General features: G+C 39.9%; 1 protein-coding gene across 1 annotated transcript; it reads left to right on the forward strand.

The window, feature by feature from the left end:
* The first annotated feature begins 2793 nt into the window (after window positions 1–2793).
* Window positions 2794–20647, forward strand: tarbp1 (TAR (HIV-1) RNA binding protein 1). Its single transcript, XM_061958864.2, has 29 exons — window positions 2794–3757; window positions 5562–5668; window positions 5748–5811; window positions 6341–6489; window positions 6583–6635; window positions 6720–6817; window positions 6884–7019; window positions 7090–7186; window positions 9676–9765; window positions 9840–9981; window positions 10056–10304; window positions 11166–11263; window positions 11329–11466; window positions 11548–11777; window positions 12162–12399; window positions 12472–12660; window positions 12738–12925; window positions 12997–13068; window positions 13925–14045; window positions 14364–14471; window positions 14546–14695; window positions 16163–16249; window positions 16333–16532; window positions 16606–16687; window positions 16768–16933; window positions 17019–17204; window positions 17320–17444; window positions 17563–17699; window positions 20049–20647. The coding sequence occupies exons 1-29, from the start codon at window positions 2884–2886 to the stop codon at window positions 20227–20229; spliced, it is 4755 nt and encodes a 1584-aa protein (XP_061814848.1). The 5' UTR covers window positions 2794–2883; the 3' UTR covers window positions 20230–20647.
* The last annotated feature ends 171 nt before the right edge of the window (window positions 20648–20818 follow it).

The raw sequence follows: 20818 nt of genomic DNA on the forward strand, positions 1-20818 counted from the left end.
GTAGGCTAATACAGTGTTTTTCAACCTTTTTTGAGCCAAGGCACATTTTTTGCGTTGAAAAAATGCAAAGGCACACCACCAGCAGAAAACATAAAAAATTAAACTCCGTTGACAGTAAAAAGTCGTTGTCGCAATTGTTGGATATGACTTTCAACCATAAGCAACCATGCATCACTATAGCTCTTGTCTCAAAGTACACAGCAAAAACTGAAATCTAATTAAGATTAAATATCTCAAATACGGGTGATATTTGCTTATTTTCTGTCTGATAAGATAATTCTTCTCACTAAGCAGATTTTATGTTAATGTTTTACTTTACATTTAAGGGTTTTGGTCCTAAATGATCTCAGTAAGATATTACAGCTTGTTGCTGAGATTTGATGACCTATATTGAGTAAAACATGCTTGAAACTAGAATATCAACTGTTGCAAAGCTGTGTCATCAACACTCACAAGTATAAAACTACTTTTTTAAAGTAACAATTTCTTATTTCAAGCATGAAAAAAAATTCATGACTTTGACACAATTGTGTCTCATAATTAAAACAGATGACGGCCAAATGGACTTTGCTGTTTTATTTTCAATGAAACAATAGAAAACACGTACTCATATAGTAGTACAGTTGTTATTAGTGAGAATACACTTATTTTAAGGTATTTTTGGGTTCATTGAGGTTAGCTAATTTTACTTCTTTTGGAAAGTCTTGACAAGCCGAATTTTCTTGTTCAACTGGCAGATAAATTTGCTTAGTTCAAATAAAATACCCCTAATTTTTGTAATTTTTTTCCTTGTTTTTGAACACTGACTTTTTGCAGTGTAGGTGTACTGTCACCACCTGTCACATCACGCCCTGACTTATTTGGACTTTTTTGCTGTTTTCCTGTGTGTAGTGTTTTAGTTCTTGTCTTGCGCTCCTATTTTGGTGGCTTTTTCTCTTTTTTTTTGTATTTTCCTGTAGCAGTTTCATGTCTTCCTTTGAGCGATATTTCCCGCATCTACTGTGTTTTTATCCTTCTTTGTGGGGACATTGTCGATTGTAGTGTCATGTTCGGATGTACATTGTGGACGCCATCTTTGCTCCAAAGTAAGTCTTTGCTGTCGTCCAGCATTCTGTTTTTGTTTACTTTGTAGCCAGTTCAGTTTTACTTTCGGTCTGCATAGCCTTCCCTAAGCTTCAATGCCTTTTCTTAGGGGCACTCACCTTTTGTTTATTTTTGGTTTAAGCATTAAACACCTTCTTACCTGCACGCTGCCCCCCGCTGTTTCCGACATCTACAAAGCAATTAGCTACCGGCTGCCACCTACTGATATGGAAGAGTATTACACGGTTACACTGCCGAGCTCTAGACAGCACCGACACTCAACAACAACACATCATTTGCAGACTATAATTACTGGTTTGCAAAAAATATTTTTTTTACCCCAAATAGGTGAAATTAGATAATCTCCTACGGCACACCAGACTGTATCTCACGGCACACTAGTGTGCCGCGGCACAGTGGTTGAAAAACACTGGGCTAATACAATTACATAAGAGCTGCAAGTTAAAGTATGTTTTGCTTTAAACTGTCATCTTTTTAAAGGCATTTTTCTTCTATAGACACTCTACATCGGGGGTCCCCAAACTTTTTGACTCGGAGGCCGCATTGGGTTAAAAAAAATTGGCCGGGGGCTGGGCTATATATATATATATATATATATATATATATATATATATATATATATATATATATATATATATATATATATATATATATAAATATATATACCGTATTTTTCGGAGTATAAGTCGCACCGGAGTATAAGTCGCACCTGCCCAAAATGCATAATAAAAAAAGAAAAAAACATGTATAAGTCGCACTGGAGCCCGGCCAAACTATGAAAAAAGACATATAGTCCGAAAAATACGGTATATATATATAGATATATATATATCTATATATATATATATATTCCAAGCGCGATGATCTCACGTTGTCGATGGTAAAATGCATTTTTAGACAAATGATTTGCCTGAGCGGCTAGGGGACACCGAGAGTAACAAGCGGTAGAAAATAAATTGGAAAGGACAGATTTACAAAAATAATAATTAAAAAAATATTTGTTTTATTTCTTTTTTGTTTTACTTGGGACTTTTTATTATTATTGTTATTATTTTTAATTATTACATCAACATAAAAAACACAAGATACACTAACGGTTAGTGCACCAACCCAAAAACCGTCCCTCCCTCCCTCCACACCCATTTTCACTCATTCACACATTATTCACACAAAAGGGTTGATTCATTCTGTTATTAATATTCTGGTTCCTACAACATATATCAATGCAGTCTGCAAGGAGTACAGTCCGTGAAGATTGTGTGTGCTGCTGGTCCACTAATAGTACTAACCTTTAACAGTTCATTTGACTAATTTTCATTAATTACAAGTTTCTATGTAACTGTTTTTATTTTTATTTTAGTTTCTTTTTTGTTCAAGAATTATTTTATTTTATTTTTTAATAAAAGACATTATCTTTACCACACCAGGTTGTCAACTTAGGACTTTCCGCGGGCCGTAGTTTGGGGACCCCTGCTCTACGTTATCAGAGTGGAGGTGTAACAAATGTGGGAGACGTATTACATTATGTAACTTATTTTTCCAATTTGTGCTTTACGTCCCCTGGTTGTTGTTTTATTATGAACGGACAAACTCTCACATCATTTAGTGACTGTTCGCCAATTGTTTGTCTTGTTGACTGAAGACACCGTCGTTTGTGTGCAGCCAGGAACTTCTCTCATCTCGCGATAGTTCAAAGTGACGTATGCGGAAGTTTACAATCATCCCCGTATCAACGTGTCGCCGCAGCGAGAAAGGCCGGTCGCTAGCTTTACTTCTACTATGAATTCTGTTTTAATTAACGCAGTTTTGTCCACTTCTCCCGACTACGAGCCTCTCTTCGAGTCTCTGTGCTGGCCGGCTGACGTGTGGCCGGAGACGGAGCGTGTTGGGGCGCTGACCGCTTTCCTGGAAGGACTCGAGGACCTTCTCCTCCAATCAGATCGCAGCTTGTTGACGCCCGCGAAAAGACAATGTCTTCTGGACAGAACCGAGTCTATCCTTTGGTCGCGTTGTCTGCCTCTTTTCTCCAGAATATCAGCAGAAGCGGATGGTTCGCCGTGCAGGGAGCTGACCGCCGCTGTCTGCGGACTTGTGGCCGTCTGTGTCCGGCTGTGTGACCCGGCGGTGGCGGGCCGAACCGCCCAGGCGGTCCTGCCTTCACTGCGGCTGCACGAAGAGGAGCCACTCAGTGTTGAGATTGCCTCTGACGTCATAATTGCCATTTTACCTTCTTTATCAGGAGACGACCACCTCACATCAAGCATCTTGTCATGTGCCTTGTTGGGCATTAGAACTCCTCCAGAGGGGTTGCTTCCCCGGGTCACCGTCCGGCTCTTGTTGGCCCTGCTGGGCTGTTGCAGTGATGATCGGCTCAGCATCCTCCTCCAGAAGATACTGACGGAGCTGTGCACCTGGCACGCCTTGGAGCGCACACCTGCGGTAACCGAGCGCACGCTGCTGTTTTTGACTGCCCTGTCTGACCACTTGCTGGCCGCCGGCGAGCCGGATCCTCGTCCCTGCCTCCGGTTCTGGTGGGCGGTTCAGGATGGACTGATCCACAGAGACAACGTGTCCCGCAAGAGAGCCTTGTACCTTCTCAAAAGGTGTGTGGCCTCGTCACAGGAACAGGACGTGGACTGCCCTCGATCACAAGGTAAAATGTTTCACATGGGCCAAGTTTGTCTACAGTTTGACCCTGGAACCATACTTGCCAACCCTCACGATTTTCCCGGGAGACTCCCGAATTTCAGTGCCCCTCCCGAAAATCTCCCAGGGCAACCATGCTCCCGAATTTCTCCCGATTTCCACCCGGACAACAATATTGGGGGCCTTTAGTGTACTCTACGACCTGCCGTCACGTCCGCGTTTCCTCTAGACAAATAGCGTGCCGGCCCAGTCACATAATATACTGTATGCGGCTTTTACACACACATAAGTGAATGCAACGCATACTTGATCAACAGCCATACAGGTCACACTGAGGGTGGCCGTATAAACAACTTTAACACTGTTACAAATATGCGCCACACTGTGAACCCACACCAAACATGAATGACATACATATTTCGGGAGAACATCCGCACCGTAACACAACATAAACACAACAGAACAAAAATCCAGAACCCCTCTTCCCGGAAGAGTTAGTGCTGCCCCCGCTACCACCAAACCCCGCCCACCCACATCACTTGCACCCTGGTGGATACCCTGTGTTGGTCTACAAGCAATGCAATACGTATTACTTTTTGTAAGGGCAGAACTAAAACAGTATAGCACGGGGGTGTCTAGAATGAGCTACTTAGTAGCTCACCAAAGGGTCAAAAAATATTTGCCTAAACTTTCAGTACTTGTATAACGGTTAAATTCATACATTATACCTCTATTAAATTACAAATTATCACAAAATAGCACAAAGAGATGCTTCAAATTAAAGTGCATTTTTAATGTTGCCAATCATCCATCCATTCGTTTCCTACCGCTTGTCCCTCTCAGGGTGACGGGGGGGCTGGAGCCTATCCCAGCTGCACTCCGGCAGAAGGCAGGGTACACCGTGGCCAAGAAATAGGGCTGACAATTTAAAGAGTTAACGCATGTGATTAACCACAAAAAATTATCCTTTTAGTCATGTATTAACGCAGAATAATCTCGCAATTTTCCCAGAAGACTTCGACTGCTGTGCTTGGTAGCAAATTTTGCTTGGAAATACACCCCGATGAGATCACGTTATACTGTTGTTAGCAAGTTTTAAATAAAATTTATTTTGTACATTCAAAATAAATTTTTAACAAAAATGTTTGTTTATGGCATTTTAATAATTCTTGTGAAAAAATATTTAAAGTAATTTATTGTGATAACGTCTCAAAAGTGTGATTAATCAGATTTTTTTTTTTAAATATAATTTCACAGCACTAAAATTAAACACACAACATAACTAATAGTGCTTTGAAAAAGACTAAACTAGAAATTAATGCATACTGAAATACAAGATGGAGATGAACAAAAAAAGTTGTTGATATTGATATGAAATATGAGTTGTGGATAGGTTGATTGGCAACACTAAATTGACCCTTGTGTGTGAATGTGAGTGTGAATGTTGTCTGTCTATCTGTGTTGGCCTTGCGATGAGGTGGCGATTTGTCCAGGATATACCCCGCCTTCCGCCCGAATGCAGCTGAGATAGGCTCCAGCACCCCCCGCGACCCCGAAAGGGACAGGGGGTAGAAAATGGATGGATATCAACGTTTGCAGTTTTTAATGTTGTGGCAAGAAAAAATGTATTCCCTTTGTTTTGGGTTGAAATAAGCCATAAAGAATGAATATATCTCTGCTATTTTCATTTTGTAAAAGTAGCTCCTCCAGAATAAAAAAGGTTGGTGACCTCTGGTGTAGCTTTTGTAATGGACCAATTGAATGTGCAGGTGTACCTAATGGTGTGATCCACTTTCTTTATCTCATTGAAGAGTCTGGTGAGGAGGTCTTGTTCAAATGGACTCCGAAAAACAGCAAGATGCTTAGAGAGTTCTGGGAGGATTATGTGCTGGTGATGGAGACTTTGGAGGAAAATCAGGTTTGTTGTTCATTAAGTTCAAGGTTCATCACTATGGTAAAAGTACTGATGAAATTACGTGTTTGTTCTCCCTTTGCAGGTCCATGTTGTCCGACCAGTTCTGAACAGAATAGACTCACTCATTCAAACAACAGAAAAAGAAGGTATTTACATTTGTTTTGGACGATATTCTGTTTACATAATTTTTCAGAGTAAAACTATTAGTATACATAGAAAATGCTGTCATTTGTCACTCGCAAAAGAAAACTGCTATATTGACAGATGCTGCCTTGTGGGTTAGCAATGCTACACCCTCATACTAGTAGTAGTTAGAAAATAAATAAATCAACTAGCCTGGGAGTTAATGCTAATAATCCCTCCACCCCCATTATAGGGCCTGAAAATATATTTTTGCTTTAATTTTAGTGAGTTCACATGCATATTATTTGCACATTTAACCTTTGGCTTTAATCCAAATAGTTAAAAGTACAGTTTTCAAAAATACTATATCTACTTTGTCTGTCCTGAAGCATGTTATGCACTGCTGTGTAACTATTCCAATGTCTTGTACTGCAAACGACTTTCAGTAGCCTAATGTTCTATTTTCTAGTCTCATATCAGGACTATTCCACTGTAATGTTGCAATGTTTTATTTGTTACACCCTATTTGTATCTTGTGTGTTGTTGTGTTAGGTCAGGACCTATTCCACCCTTCATGGCTGCTCTGTGTTTACCAGCGGATGTTCCACAGTGAGAATAAAACCTTAATGAAGGCAGGAGTGTGTCACTTGCTGGAACTCCAGGTCCTCCAACAGCCAGCGTTTGCTTTGGCTTTTTCTCAGGTAAAGGTCCATGCATGCCTCACTTTACTTGACTCACTGTAAGCTTTATTCATTTTGTTTTCTTTTTTTTCTTGCTTTGATTTGATTACACAGTTTATTACTGGCCCCTTTATAGATGTCCTGTCAGAAATGTCGCTCTACTGCAAGTAAGGTTCTAAAACCACCAAGTAATATGTTTGAAGCAATTATAATTGCAATATGATCTAGATAACTACTCTACTGTCCTGCAGGGCACCTGGCCAGAGTGTTGGAGCATGTCCCGAGCTGGCAATTAAGCTCCAAATCTTCTTGAAGAACTTCTTCAGCAGCCTGCCAGCAGAGGACAAAGGTGCAATAACTCATTTAGGATTTGGCTCAGAAATATTTTCCTTTTTTAATGATGTTTGTTGTTTAGGTCGTGTGTTGCTGCAGATGATCCAGCAGCTGGGCTCGAAGCATTGGTGTGCAGTGCCCCTCTTCTTCCTCTCTCAGGCCCTGTCAAATATTGCACCAAACCCAATGCTAGGGATAGACGGGCTCACTTCCCTCAGGTTAGCACCAAGTTATGAATGATAGCTTTTTTCATGTTAGTGTGCCCTCTCACTGTGGTGTCAAACATAGGGAGGTGCTGCGCTGCACCATGATCACACATCAAGTCCTCCTGAGAGGTGCTGCTCAGTGCTTCTTACTTAAGAGCGCCCTCTGTCTCATAGATGTGGTAAGACACACATTGTGTTCAATTGTGCATGCACCTGAGGATAAGTTGATTGACAACACAAAATTGGCCCTAGGGTATGAATGTGAGTTGTCTGTCTATCTGTGTTGGTCCTGCGATGAGGTGGCGACTCTTCCAGGGGGTAATTCTGCCTTCCACCCAAGTGCAGCTGGGATAGCAGTGTATTTTTTTCAGTAACGAGTAATCTAAATAATTACTGTTCCCACTGTTGCAACACCGTTGCCGTCATTGAGAATTTGAAGTGGCTCGTTACTACAGTTTGGTTGAATGAAGCGCAACGTGTCTGGTTTCGGCCACACATCAGCTGCCTAGAGAGGGCAGGGGCGGGTATGATGACACAGTTGTAAATAGGCTGATGATGATTGGCTGGGTGGGCGGATCATGCCAGTGCTCACGCTGTCTCACTGCACGCTCTGACTGACACACAAAAAGACCCGTGACAATTGCAACGAGCCGGAGCCAGGGAAATTCAAAGGTTGCGTTTTCAAATCGGAAGTACCCTCAGTAGTTTTCGCTCATTGAAATTGAAGGCAAAATGTTTATGTAACATGCATGCTATGTCCAGGAAAAAAGCGTGTATCTACATCTGCCTCAAGCAACTTGAATTACACCTCACATCAACACTTGCTGCTGCTGCTATCCCAACCCCATACCCAAATGCTGCCATTTTTTAAAATCAGATTCATCACAGTTTGGAATTTGGATTAATCATGAATAATAAATGGTCCCTAGTGTGTGAATGTGAGTGTGAATGTTGTCTGTCTATCTGTGTTGGCCCTGCGATGAGGTGGCGACTTGTCCAGGGTGTACGCCGCCTTCCGCCCGATTGTAGCTGAGATAGGCTCCAGCGCCCCCGCGACCCCAAAGGGAATAAGCGGTAGAAAATGGATGGATGGATAATCACAGATAATTACTGGCTTGCAATATGAAAATTAGCTTAAATATATGAAAAAAGACCCTAACATCTGTACACAAATGCAATTTTATTGTCAGAATGTCCTTCAGGAATGTTTTTAAACATTTTACTTGAATCTATCATCTATTTGCCCAAAACTTGGTAACATTTTTATGTTTAAAAAATAAAATAAAATTCAGGCTGTGTTTTGCTATACAGAGAATTGCACAACTTAAAGGCCAAACGTTCCTTTGTGTCTTTTTATCTAAGTTTTGGGTTTTGTACTTTCTATATTTAATGTTTTTACTTTACTGAATATTATTTTTTTATACATTTTTATTGCTATGCATATCATATGGAACATTGCAATCTACTGAGTTCAGATAAATGCCAAATGTTCTAAAATATTGAACATAGTGTTGTTATTCTTCCATCAGTTAATATAAACATCTTTGACGTAAAAGACGTTATCGAACGTAATAGCGTATAAAATAACGAAATGAAAAGTAACGTCACAGTTACTTTGCTAAGTAACTAATTACTCTTACAAAGAGGTAACTGAAATACTAACTCAATTACTTTTTGGGAAAAGTAATTTGTAACTGTAACTAATTACTTTTTTAAGGTAAGATGACCAACACTGCACGCGACCCCAAGAAGGACAAGTGTTAGAAAAAGAATGGATGGATGGATGGATGCAATTTAAGCTCTGCATGTTTTCTTACACCTAAAAACACATCACATCAATGATAAAGGACCTATGATGATTTTAATCTACGGTATATCTAAAATACTTCCTTGTGGTCTAGATAATATGTATTTGATATCCTGTACATTTTGTGTAAATTTTGCTCCACTGTCACATTTATAACCTACTTTCTGCATATGTCTGCAAGAAGTTAATTTGTGTAGGCATTCCCAGAATGCAAATAAAACCATGTCCCACCCTCTCCAAGTTTAAATATATATCTTTAAGACGAATGTCACCGCTATATATTTTTTCAGACATAGTTGAAAATAAACTTTCTAAAAAGTATATAGAATCACCCGGTCACAACATTTGGTACATTTCCACACTCTCCGATCGATACAGCGCTGCATAAAAAAAGCTGCCTTTGCGGCATTTTGTATGTCGGTGTTATTATCATGCCAAGATTGTATGAAAATAACACTTTAATCTTAACCTTGTGTTTCCTTAAACTCAGATGGCCTCATACGGAGCTCCTCCCCCTCTGGCTGATAGCTTTACTTAATGTTCGTCCACCACACTGTAATGTCACAACATAGCCAGACTGCAAAATTCAGCGGGAAAAGGCATTCAAAACTGCGTGTAAGCTCACGCCAAAATGCATGAACTTTATGATTTCATGCGTTGGCATTGTTTAACATGGGCATCCAACATTGTAACAACACATTTATAAGTCAGAAAAGACGAAAATCATCAAAGGTCTCCTTTTAAAAATGTCACTGTTCTCACTGCAAATGGACCAACTCCATAAAATGGTTTTAAAGCTGTCCAACTTAATACCTTACAATAAAAATACAGATAGATGTCATTTTAAACATATACTTCCAGAGCACGGTGACCTTAGATGACGTCTTTACCTTCCTGGCCAACTTTCGGGCAGATGAGTCGCTATGTCGAGGGACAAAGCTTTGGAATGAGGTATGATGCATTTGCATGAGGTGCTCACATAAAGTTTATACAACTAACTATATGCCCCTATTTGTGTGTTCCAGGTGTGTGTGTGGCTTTTAAGCAAGGAGGGCAGCTTCAAACCTATGCCAACTAATGGTAACACTGATGCCACAGGCAAGGACAGCGTGAAGGCCTACACTCAAGGCATAATACACAGCTTTCTAAGAGTTCCACCATGCACAGGTAATCTTAGATGGAATCTAATCTGTAGCAAAACCTCTGCTTTTTAAATTTTAATCAGTTGACACACTCCATAGATCAGAGTGAGAGCTTACCTGACCCCAAAGATGCCGACAAGTTGGCCATGTCCATTCTGCTTTGCACTGATGTGAACAGGAGTCGGCCCGGAGCAGACATTGGCCAAGACCTCCAGCTGTTGTTGTTTCCTTTGCTGGAGACGCTGAGCCGGGTCAGCACGAACCTTTACCTTCCTCTGAGGAAGGCTGACAAGAGCTTGCAACTAGTTTTGCGACTGCTACAACTCACAGGAACTCCAAAAGAATGTGGTTTGTATTAATAACAGATTTACAATACAAAAATACATATATAACTGTTAGACGTTGTAGTAAAATGCATTGCATGTTACTGTTACATGCATTTTAATAAATTAGAATATTGTGCAGAAGTTATTTGATTTCAGAAGTTCTGCTTTAGACTTAGGTCAATTAAAGGCTTGACATTGTTTTGCAGTTTTTGATTATAGCATAAGGAAGTAGACTACAATATTGAACATTTGGATTATTTTTTGGATTTTATGGGATACTAAATTTGGGTTTTTATTAGCTGCAAGCTATAATCATCACAACTATTAAGAAATACATTATTGAACTGTTTGTTGCCTAATCTATGAAATATAAGAGTTGCACTTTTTAAATTGAACTACTGAAATAATGTACATTTTCAAATAAATTCTTATTTATTGAAATGCAGCTGTATGCAATACAGTATATTGCAGATAATCATACACACTTTTGACACACATTGTCAGTCGTATTCATTTAACAATATGTTTATTGTTGTAGTTAGTGGTACAGTATATAACTGCATCATACGGAGGTGTGTTTCTGATATTTGAATAATTTCAGAACAGCATCATTCTGCATTTCATATTATTAATTCAATCAGTGGAATAAACCGCATTCTAAACATCCTCAACTAAAACAATCCTCAGCAGATTGAATTTCAGAAATGGCGATAAATAATGTGATTCAATGCATTTTACTGTATGTCGTAGAAATGTGCATAAGTATTTCAAAAATATGTCAGATTCTTGTCTTCAATTTGGAAAAGTAATACTGATATACCTAACTGCTATTGAAAGACTTAGCGGAGTGTCACTTTAAGTATTTCTGCTCTGCTTTTTACAGTGGATGATGTAACGGCTGCTTTGAAGAGGCTCATTTTTCAACACATAGATCCAATCCAGGAGTTCATAGTGAGGCGTCTGTGTGGGGAGCTTCAGGAGGTAAACAACAAAATCTCCCGTCAACAAGGATAGTTGATACAACCGGATGTCACTGTGTATTGCAGTTGTTTGATTTGGAGAGAGCAGATCTCTATTTGGACGTCCTGAAGCAGCTGGCCATCCACACTTCTAATATTCAGCAAGGTTCCTTCCCTAAACTCATCAAGTTTAGTCTCAGCATCCTGCAAAAACCAACCCAGCAGGTTGACACAAAAATATAATTGTTTGCATTTAACTTACACCTCTGTTTTGTTGCTCAGCTATTATCCTCCTCTTTCCGTTAGATTCCCTCTGTGGCAAGCCAGGTAGCTAAAGCTGTTGCTATGGCGTCTCTTGCCACAGTATGCGGTCTAATTGAGCTTCGAGCAATTGTCATGGAGGCCGACACCTTATCTATTCTGAAACAACTGAACGAGCACTTTTACAAGGCAGCACCAACTTCCTGGCAGAGTCCTTCACCTTGGGGGTGCCTCAGCGAGTGCCTTTTGAAACCTCACACAGCAGGCAGTTTGAGGTCAGTGATGTTGTGAACAAGTTGCCCAACACTAATTCGGGATGCAACAATCAACCGGTTTTACTATTAACCGTGATTAAAAACATCCACTGTACCGGCTGTTTCAGTCCTCCTCACTTGGACTTTATGCTGGTATGTTATTTTGTGAAGTAAATTATATTTATATAGCGCTGCTGCTCACTGCTCCCCTCACCACCCAGGGGGGGAACAAGGGGATGGGTCAAATGCAGAGGTTAATTTCACCACATCTATTGTGTGTGTGACAATCATTGGTACTTTATTCCTCAGACTATAATTGTACAGTCAAACTCTTATAATCTTGGCATCCCTAACACCTTTGTTGACTGCCTGTTGGATAAAAGTGAAGAAGCCTTTCTTTCTTAGTGTTGAAGGTGGACAAGGTCCTCTTCTGCAAGATTGGGGACGCACATCTGCCTACTTCATGCGAAACCGATGGATTTGCCTTAGTCTCCTGATAAAGACCGCCGGAATGTTGTCCGAACTCCACACAAACAGAGATGCTTTAGTGGCCGCTCTGACCTGCAGCGTGGAGGCTCTGACTCTGCTACCCAGTGACCTTGTGCTGCCTGTATTTGCCTTCATGGAGACGGTGCTGCCACAAGTGAGGCCTCGAGTCGCAATACATTTGATAGGAGGAGGTGTCTGGTATTAAAGAGTGTTAATGTGATCCCAGTTAGTGCAAGAGGAGGAGGCCTTCTGCGTGGAGGCCTTGAGTCGGACCTGGGAGCTGGTGCATGGGCTCAGCAGTAACGCTCATGACTTCTGGCCTGCCCTCAAAGGCTTCATTTCGCTGGCCTTCCACAAAACACTTCTGCTGCTCACAGACCATGAGGCCCCCGTGCTCACAGCAGCCATGAAACAGGTGATCACAAAGTCCCATGAGAGGTTGTTTTTTTAAGCAAATTACTTGAATAATGCAAGTTTGGTGTTTTTGTATAGATTGCAGCTAAACTCATGGAATTGTCTGAGTCCAAGAACGGTGTTTTTAGTGTGCTTTTGCAACACTGCTGTCACACATGGTTGCCCACTCGTGACCCAGATGACGATGTCTTCTCCAGTGTTTTCAGTCACATCAACATCCTAGCTGAGGCCTGCGTCTATGGCCCCGTGTTCAGGAGAGATCAGCGGTAACTCTCAGCACTTTAACCACCCCCTCAAATTGCAGCTTTATTAAAAAAACTGTTACTGTCTTCCAAAGTCTTGTTCAAGATGTCCACACATATGTGGAGCAACTGGATGGAGAATGTGCCGCCAATGCTGTGGTTGCCAGGTGAGGCGATGCCATTTTATGACTCAGGATGGGCATGGATTATTGATTTATAAATAAAATGCGAGAACTTAAGTATGTTAAGGGTGAAGTCCTCCCAGGTTCTTTTATTCTGTTCTTGTCTGAATAAGGCGATTAGACTAGAATTGAAGATAAACTATTTATTCTACAAATGGAGTAAGTACAAACAGTTGCAATACCAGCGCTGGAGAAGATTGTGCCTCTGCTCACATGCTTTTGTCCAATTTGCTACCCCTCCATGCGGAGTTGTTTGGGCATTGTCCAGTGAAACACGAAAGTTAACCTAGGCGTGTGTCTTGGACACTCACGCACAATCATCCTCTCTTGTTTCGTCTTGTTCCTGGCACCTCTTCTCACCATCCAAACCAGATAAGATACTATGTGTGTGTATTTGCTCAGATAAACCACAGGGGGTACTCATGTTTTGTCTTTGAACATAACTAAGTGAATAGCGAGTGAGACTCCATATGCTTTTCACTGTGCTTTAAACAATGACAAAGCCATTTAATCCCACTTAATTCAATCTGGTTTGGAGTCAAATATATTTGAAAGGAAAAATAATTGCTGTCTGCTATTTGAACGGTTTCTTTTCCATTAGCTTCTTGTGACCATAGTTAGACCAAACCCATGTTTAATCAATGAGTGTTACACAGAATATACTGTCCTATAGAGCAATTATTTCAAATGTGTTACAAAATAATGGGATGATTGATAACTGAGTATTAAGACAATTTCTTTAAATGCCCATACCTAGTTTTGAGTCCAGTTCCTTTTTTAGTATTGCCTCTAGAGGTTTCTATTTCTGGGTTACTGCTGAACCACTGCCTTTGTCTTCCAGTGACAACAGAGATGATCAGCTACCTCGCATGTATGCACTTGCTTTCCTCAGTCGCCTTGACCCCTCTAATCAACAGCATGAGAGGCTGATGGAGAAGCTTGTTGTCACTCTCCTAGAAAAGGTAACTTACCCCAAACTCTGTTTTAATGGTTATGCTATTTGTTGCATATTTCATATATAGTGTACAAGTTACAATAATTTAAAGTGGTACATCGCTTAACACCCAATAGACCTTCATTGTTGACCAGCCAATCAGAGCAGGGGATTCACACTTTAATTTGAATGGCACCAAGGTGGTAAACACTTTTTTTTCAACCAACATATTAACCATGTCAAATGTAGAAAGGCAACTGTACTGCCAGAGTCGTCACAGCTAAGAAAGTTATTTACAACCAATTGAATCACACTTGACACAAACATTGGGAAACTTTCTCTCCAGGACAAGAACACGTCAAAATCAGTTCGCATTTCTAGTAACTCCCTACAACATCGTGTGAAAAACAGAGTATGGCAAACCGTACTGCTGCTGCTTCCCAAACTTAAAGAGGTAAATCACTGACATTTTAGCTTTCACACCTGACACCAAGCAAGGAATAACAACTTGTGTGTTTACGCACACAGGAGTTTGTCACCTCTATACTGAACAAGGTCTTTGAGGCTGGCTTCTGCAGTAACCAGGCTTCAGTCAAGTACCTGATCGAGTGGATGATGATTTTGGTCCTTGTCCATTATCCACAACACATAGACAGGTTTTGGGTCTGCTTCAATATGGTGAGCGCCTCCATTTTTTATGAATACTTACGATATAGTTTGTTTTGGACATGTTTAATTGTAAAACATCATGTTTACACTTGCGCAATTCAACATTTACCAAAAGATTTAGCACTCTTAGCTCTATATTTTTAGTAAAAAACACTTTTTCTTCTAAGCACTATAGCTTGCGACCTTTTTCCTTAATGGAATAAAGTTTAAGGGGACCTACAATGAGTTACACGTTTTACTGACTGAATGTTGTGGCAATGTTGGATACTCATGTTGAACATTGCCCAAGCATCAAATTGTAAGGTTCATGGATTTTAGCGTGAGCTTGCACGCAGTTTTAGATGCCTCCGGTTGCGGGGTCTTGCAGTCTGGCTACTTTGTGATATCACAGCAAGGTGGTTGTACTTATTTGGACATTCAGTAAACTGCTCTTCTTCAGGCAGTGAGAAAACACAAAAAAGGTATTACTTTTATCTAATCTTGGCATGTGAATAACAACACCTCATGTGTGACATGCAGTGACATAAATTATGCTAAAAGCAGCTGTTTTCAAAGCAGAGTCTGAATTGCAAATATACCTATTGTTGTGACCGGGTGAATCTATGTAATGTTTATGAAGTTTATTTTCAACCGTGTCTGGAAAAATAAATGGCAGTGACAACTTCAAGATATATGTTTAAAAGTGTGCATTTAAAAAAATAAATTCCAATAATTTTGGAGAAGTTGGGACGTGGTTTCATTTGCAATCTGGTAACACTTCCACAAACTAACATCTTGCAGACAGACTAAAAAAAACGGCTTATAAATGTGACTGCAGAGCAAAATATATGCAAAGTTTACAACAAAGCATATCCAATACACATTATCAAGACCAGGGGTCGGTAACCTTTTTGGCTGAGAGAGCCATTAAAGCCAAATATTTTAAAATGTATTTCCGTGAGAGCCATATAATATTTTTTAACACTGAATACAACTAAATGCGTGCATTTTAAAGTAAGACCAACATTTTTAGGGTACAATAAGTCTCTTATTCTTTTTACTAACATTGTTATTCTGAAGCTAATCAATAATAAATACAATACTTCTTACCATTAATGCGACTTCTTGAACAGGTGTGGTAAAAAATGGATGGATGGATTAAAATGCATGAGAATGTTTTATATTTTGAACGTTATTTTTAACACAGTGATTACCAGCGGAATTATTAATTACTTACCGTGTTAACGAATGTCAGCTAAGATTTATGCGAGAGCCAGATACAGTCATCAAAAAAGCCACATCTGGCTCAAGAGCCATAGGTTCCCTACCCCTGATCTAGACCACAAGTAGGTGTTTTAAATTTTGATTAAAATCATGATTATAGGTCCTCTTAAAAAAAAAAGAAGAAAAAAAGCCATGACCACTCTCTGTTTTGGGGATGAACATTAGTGGTGTCTGACGTCTATATTGTATATTAACTATTGGAATCTTGTGCAGCAACATGAAGGAAGCAAAACAGGCATCTGCACCTTTCTGGCAGTCTTGGTGCATTTCTCCGCCATCGTTCCAAAACTTAAGAACCCCGTAAGACATCTTCAAACTGTTGCTTCTGTTCTTCTGTTCTTGAACAACTTATCACTCCTCATAACACTTGCTTTGTTGTTAAGGATGTGCAGTTGGCCAAAGCACTGGATGTCGCTCTGCAGTGGTGTTTCCACAATAACTTCAGCGTGCGCCTGTATGCCCTGCTGGCCTTGAAGCGGGTTTGGAGCTTGATAGAGGCCAGAGGAGAAGATGATGGTCTGAGGGGGCTTTCCACTGTTGTCAAAGCCTGTCTGCACCAGACTGAGGCCTTAAAGAACACGGGGTGAGAAGACAGGCACTTAAGCAGCAAAATGAAATATGATGTTAATACTGAAATCACATGCCCTAACTTTAAGGAATGCCAACAAGAATTGGACCAGGATTCAAGAGCACTTTTTCTTTTGTGCCTTTCATCCAATAAGAGATTACAGCATTGAGGTAGGTGTGTGCAAAATTGTGCTTTAAGAATGACTCATGCATCAATAAACATAACACTTAGACTGTTCCTCTTTTCCTAGACAATATTTTACACATTCCCTAGTCTGTCAGGGTTGGCTGATGATGAATGGATTTCACCCTGGAAGCTAGAGAAGCTATCATGGGTTTCTCAAATCCCTCCTTTGAGTAATGCTGCTCCTCAACTGAGCCAGCTCCAGCCTGGAGACTGGATCCAGCAAGACAAAAGTACAGTTCCACATGCAACAACAGCCTCCAAGGTCAAACATTTTAATATGATTTTATTTCACATTCAAAATGTTGTGTCTCACAGGCGAGGAGGATAAGGAGGATCGCTGGGCTGAGGTGCAAAAGAAGATCACCCCCTGGAGGTTGGACATCCAGGACCAGGATCCTGATCTCCAGTTGGTTCCACAGCAGAGAGTCGCTCGTGTGGGCAAACAGCACGGCGCCCTGTTGGTGGTCGCCTCACTTATTGACAAACCCACAAACTTAGGAGGTCATAACAGACACACTAGCTCACGCTGAATTTCTCTTTAATTTTGGGAAATCACATTAATACAGCACACATGTGACAAAACACCTTTGAAATATGGTTTTCTGCGTGGTTATAGGTTTGTGCCGGACCTGTGAGATCTTCGGTGCCAGTGCATTGGTACTGGACAACCTTCGCCACATTACTGACAAACATTTTCAGTCCCTCAGTGTCTCATCTGAACTTTGGCTTCCCCTTCTGGAGGTGAGGCACATTACACTGTAGATACTCAGTGGCCACATTAGATACACTGTGAGTCTTTGTAACCTGTCACATGTTTATATGCCTCCCATTGTCTAAATTGAATGTGTTAACTCATTAGGTGAAGCCGTTGGAGCTGGCAGACTTCCTGCAAGTAAAAAAGAGACAGGACTACTGCATTGTTGGAGTGGAGCAGACTGCCAACAGTCAGAACCTTCAGGACTTCCACTTCCCTGAGAAGACACTGCTACTTCTAGGGTATGGTGCTATAGACTAGAGAAGTTTTTTTGTTTGCTTGAGATGGGTAGGTGTATATATATATATATATATATATATATATATATATATATATATACCATAAATGACTAGCCGGCCACCTGCCAATGTCTGTGGCAATAACTGCATCAGTGCATCACAATGTTTATTGTAGGTTAAGTTTGTCAAAGTTATTCCAATTCACTATGTAGAGGATATATGTGGACCTGGCTTGATTACATAGAGTGATGTTCCTCAGGTTGGCTAAACAAGCGAAATGATCCATATGTCTGCATCCCTAAAGATGTCACGCTTACGGTCCCAGCTACACACTAGGGTTGTGCAATATAGACAATATACAATATGAATTAGGTAGAAGATAGAGCTTGTATTACATTATGTCGGAATATTGCATTTTGATTACACATTTTATCTGTGTCCCGCAAACTTGACAGCGGCAAGCGAACAAACGCGTCTTCAAAGCTATGTTGCATTCTTGAAGGCGCCCAGTGTCCATCCACAGTGCAAAGCCGCTTCTAAGTTACTAATTATCGTCTCCATGATGCCAAATAAACTCAGCTGCCGTATTTAAGGTATCATCACTGGAGGACGAGAAACAGCTAAACATGCTACACTACACACTGTAAGAGAATATGCTAACTAAAAGCTAGAGCTTTAGTTGGGCGCAATAATAGAAATATAGACAGTAACAATGCCAAGTATAGTGTAAGTATATTGTCAATACTACAGTGGTTAGATTGATATATTTTTTTTATTATTAACTTATCTTTTGTTGTTTTTGTTTACAAACTGAGGAAATACTTCACTGGATACAGGAGGACTTTAATGAACGAACCATCCTGCGTTTTTGTCTGATTATAATTGTGATCCAAATTTGAATAATTCAATAATTTTCAAAAATTTAAGAAGCAGTATCAGCATTGGTATAGCCTATACTGCCTGGTATTATATGTACCTTTACCACTTGATATTGGATCGATACACAAATTTGTAATATCGCCCAAAACTAATGTCAAGTATCCAAGCAACAGAAGAATAAGTGCTTATTACATTTTAACAGAAGTGTAGAAAGAGCCATGTTACAACAGAAAGTAACCATCTTTTAACAGAAAATTAATAAGTAATAGTTTTTAAACAATAATACAGCTGCAATATGTTACCGAATATTTCAGTAGCTAAATTAAGAGCTTTTGTAACCTGTTTTGAAATTATTGTTACTATTATCATGTAAATACCAACTAATATATCATGATATACATTGTTATTGCAGGAGTCTGCAGTAAATATTGTCATAGATTTTAGGACATATTGCCCATCCTTACTACACACTATGCTGTAAAACACAATTTATCTTGACAATTCCAAACTTTATTGAACTGAATTGCTGTCACATCTTACCAAAAAGTAGTTTTTCCTGTAGTGGCATTGCCTCTTTTCCTTCACATTCCCCCTTGTGAGTGTCACACAGACAAAATGTGTGAGCTCGCTTGGCCATTAAATCACATTTCACCTGTTCAGCCTGCATCTCCCAGTGGGGTCTTCACCTCTCTGATCCAGCTCGTGTCAGAACATGCTGGGCTATAATTGGCTCTCCCTTGGGATAGCCGAGCAGGAAATGTTGACAGCAGCAGGGACCTTTTTATTTAATACAACGTAGTGTGAGCCATCGGGGATGTGAAGGACATACTTTTTCTCAGCATTCAAGTTCCATTATCATTCAAGTAGTTTCTCATTATTTTATTTCACTTCTATTAGTTTAAGCGTCTTGTCTTCTTCAAGCCCTTCTGTAATTTGGAGTCATCTCTCACCCAATTGCACTCAGGATAAATAAAGCTCATTAAATTGTTAGTTCGTACTGCATTGTGCCTTCTGTAGAAGTTCAATACACATTTTCAGTCATTGGGCACTGATATACTCCCACTAATTTAAGATTTCTATACAAAAGCAGAATTCAACATTATATTCACTAATAATGCAGTTTACTTTGCTTCACAAATCTTAATAGAGCCTACTAAAATATGATGAGAACTCTCATTATGAGCTTTGGGTCGTAAGCGCCCATTTCTGTTTGTCAGCACTTCAGAAAATGGATTGACTTGGCACATCCTAGTTAATCAAATGAATGTACAGTATATTATTCAATGGAATAAATGAACTGTTGATTATGAGTTTGATTGGTGTCATAGATCAGTTATAGTTCAGTCATAAATCCTTGTTTTACTTGAAAAGAGATGAATGTAGAGGTCTTTTGTATGGATTACTGCAAATTATATCTACTACCAGTCCTCTCATGTTTACATTATTAATGTTGTTTTCTTTATGTCGTCATAGAAATGAGCGAGAAGGCATTCCCGCCAACTTGCTCCAGCTGCTGGATGTGTGCGTGGAGATCCCTCAGCAAGGGGTCATCCGCTCGCTCAATGTTCACGTGAGTGCCGCCCTGCTCATCTGGGAGTACACTCGGCAACGCCTCACCTGCACCTCCAGTCAAGTCAAGTCAAAACCCTGCTGAAAAAACAAGCTATTTACTGTATATGACATTTGATTTTTAGCTGCTGGTTCCAACAAGTGTAAAAGTTACAAATTATGCAAACATTGATAAGTCCCATTTATGTTTGAATGCGGCCTTCCGTACAGTACTTGCCTAGTGCCTTAATGAGATCGGCCCTGCTCATTGCATGTGACTATGCCACTTAGATGTTTGTTGGAATAATAAAGCCCATATCTGTGCCTGCAGAAGAGAAGCAGTTATGTCCAATGAGGCAATTACATTTTGCTTCACAGGGACTTTAAAAACATTGCAGCGTGTCAGAAAACATGAAGTGTGGATCTAATAATGAATTTTGCTAATGAAACTTAAAAAAAAAAAACATTTTTACAGTAGGGCCTATCTTAGTATGACATGTTTTAAAATATTTTATGTTGTGATTTTACTTTGGTTATTCAATTTAAATGTAAATAAACAATGTGTATTAAATCATGTGTGTTAATGAATTGGGCTTATAACAAAAAGAGGATGTTTGAATGTTATCAATGTGATGATCTTTCCACCCGGCACCCTTTCTTCTCCTCCCCCATGGAGGCGGTTTTCTTCACAGGAC

The sequence above is a fragment of the Nerophis lumbriciformis genome, linkage group LG02, assembly GCF_033978685.3.
Source record: "Nerophis lumbriciformis linkage group LG02, RoL_Nlum_v2.1, whole genome shotgun sequence".
NCBI classification, from domain to species: domain Eukaryota; kingdom Metazoa; phylum Chordata; class Actinopteri; order Syngnathiformes; family Syngnathidae; genus Nerophis; species Nerophis lumbriciformis.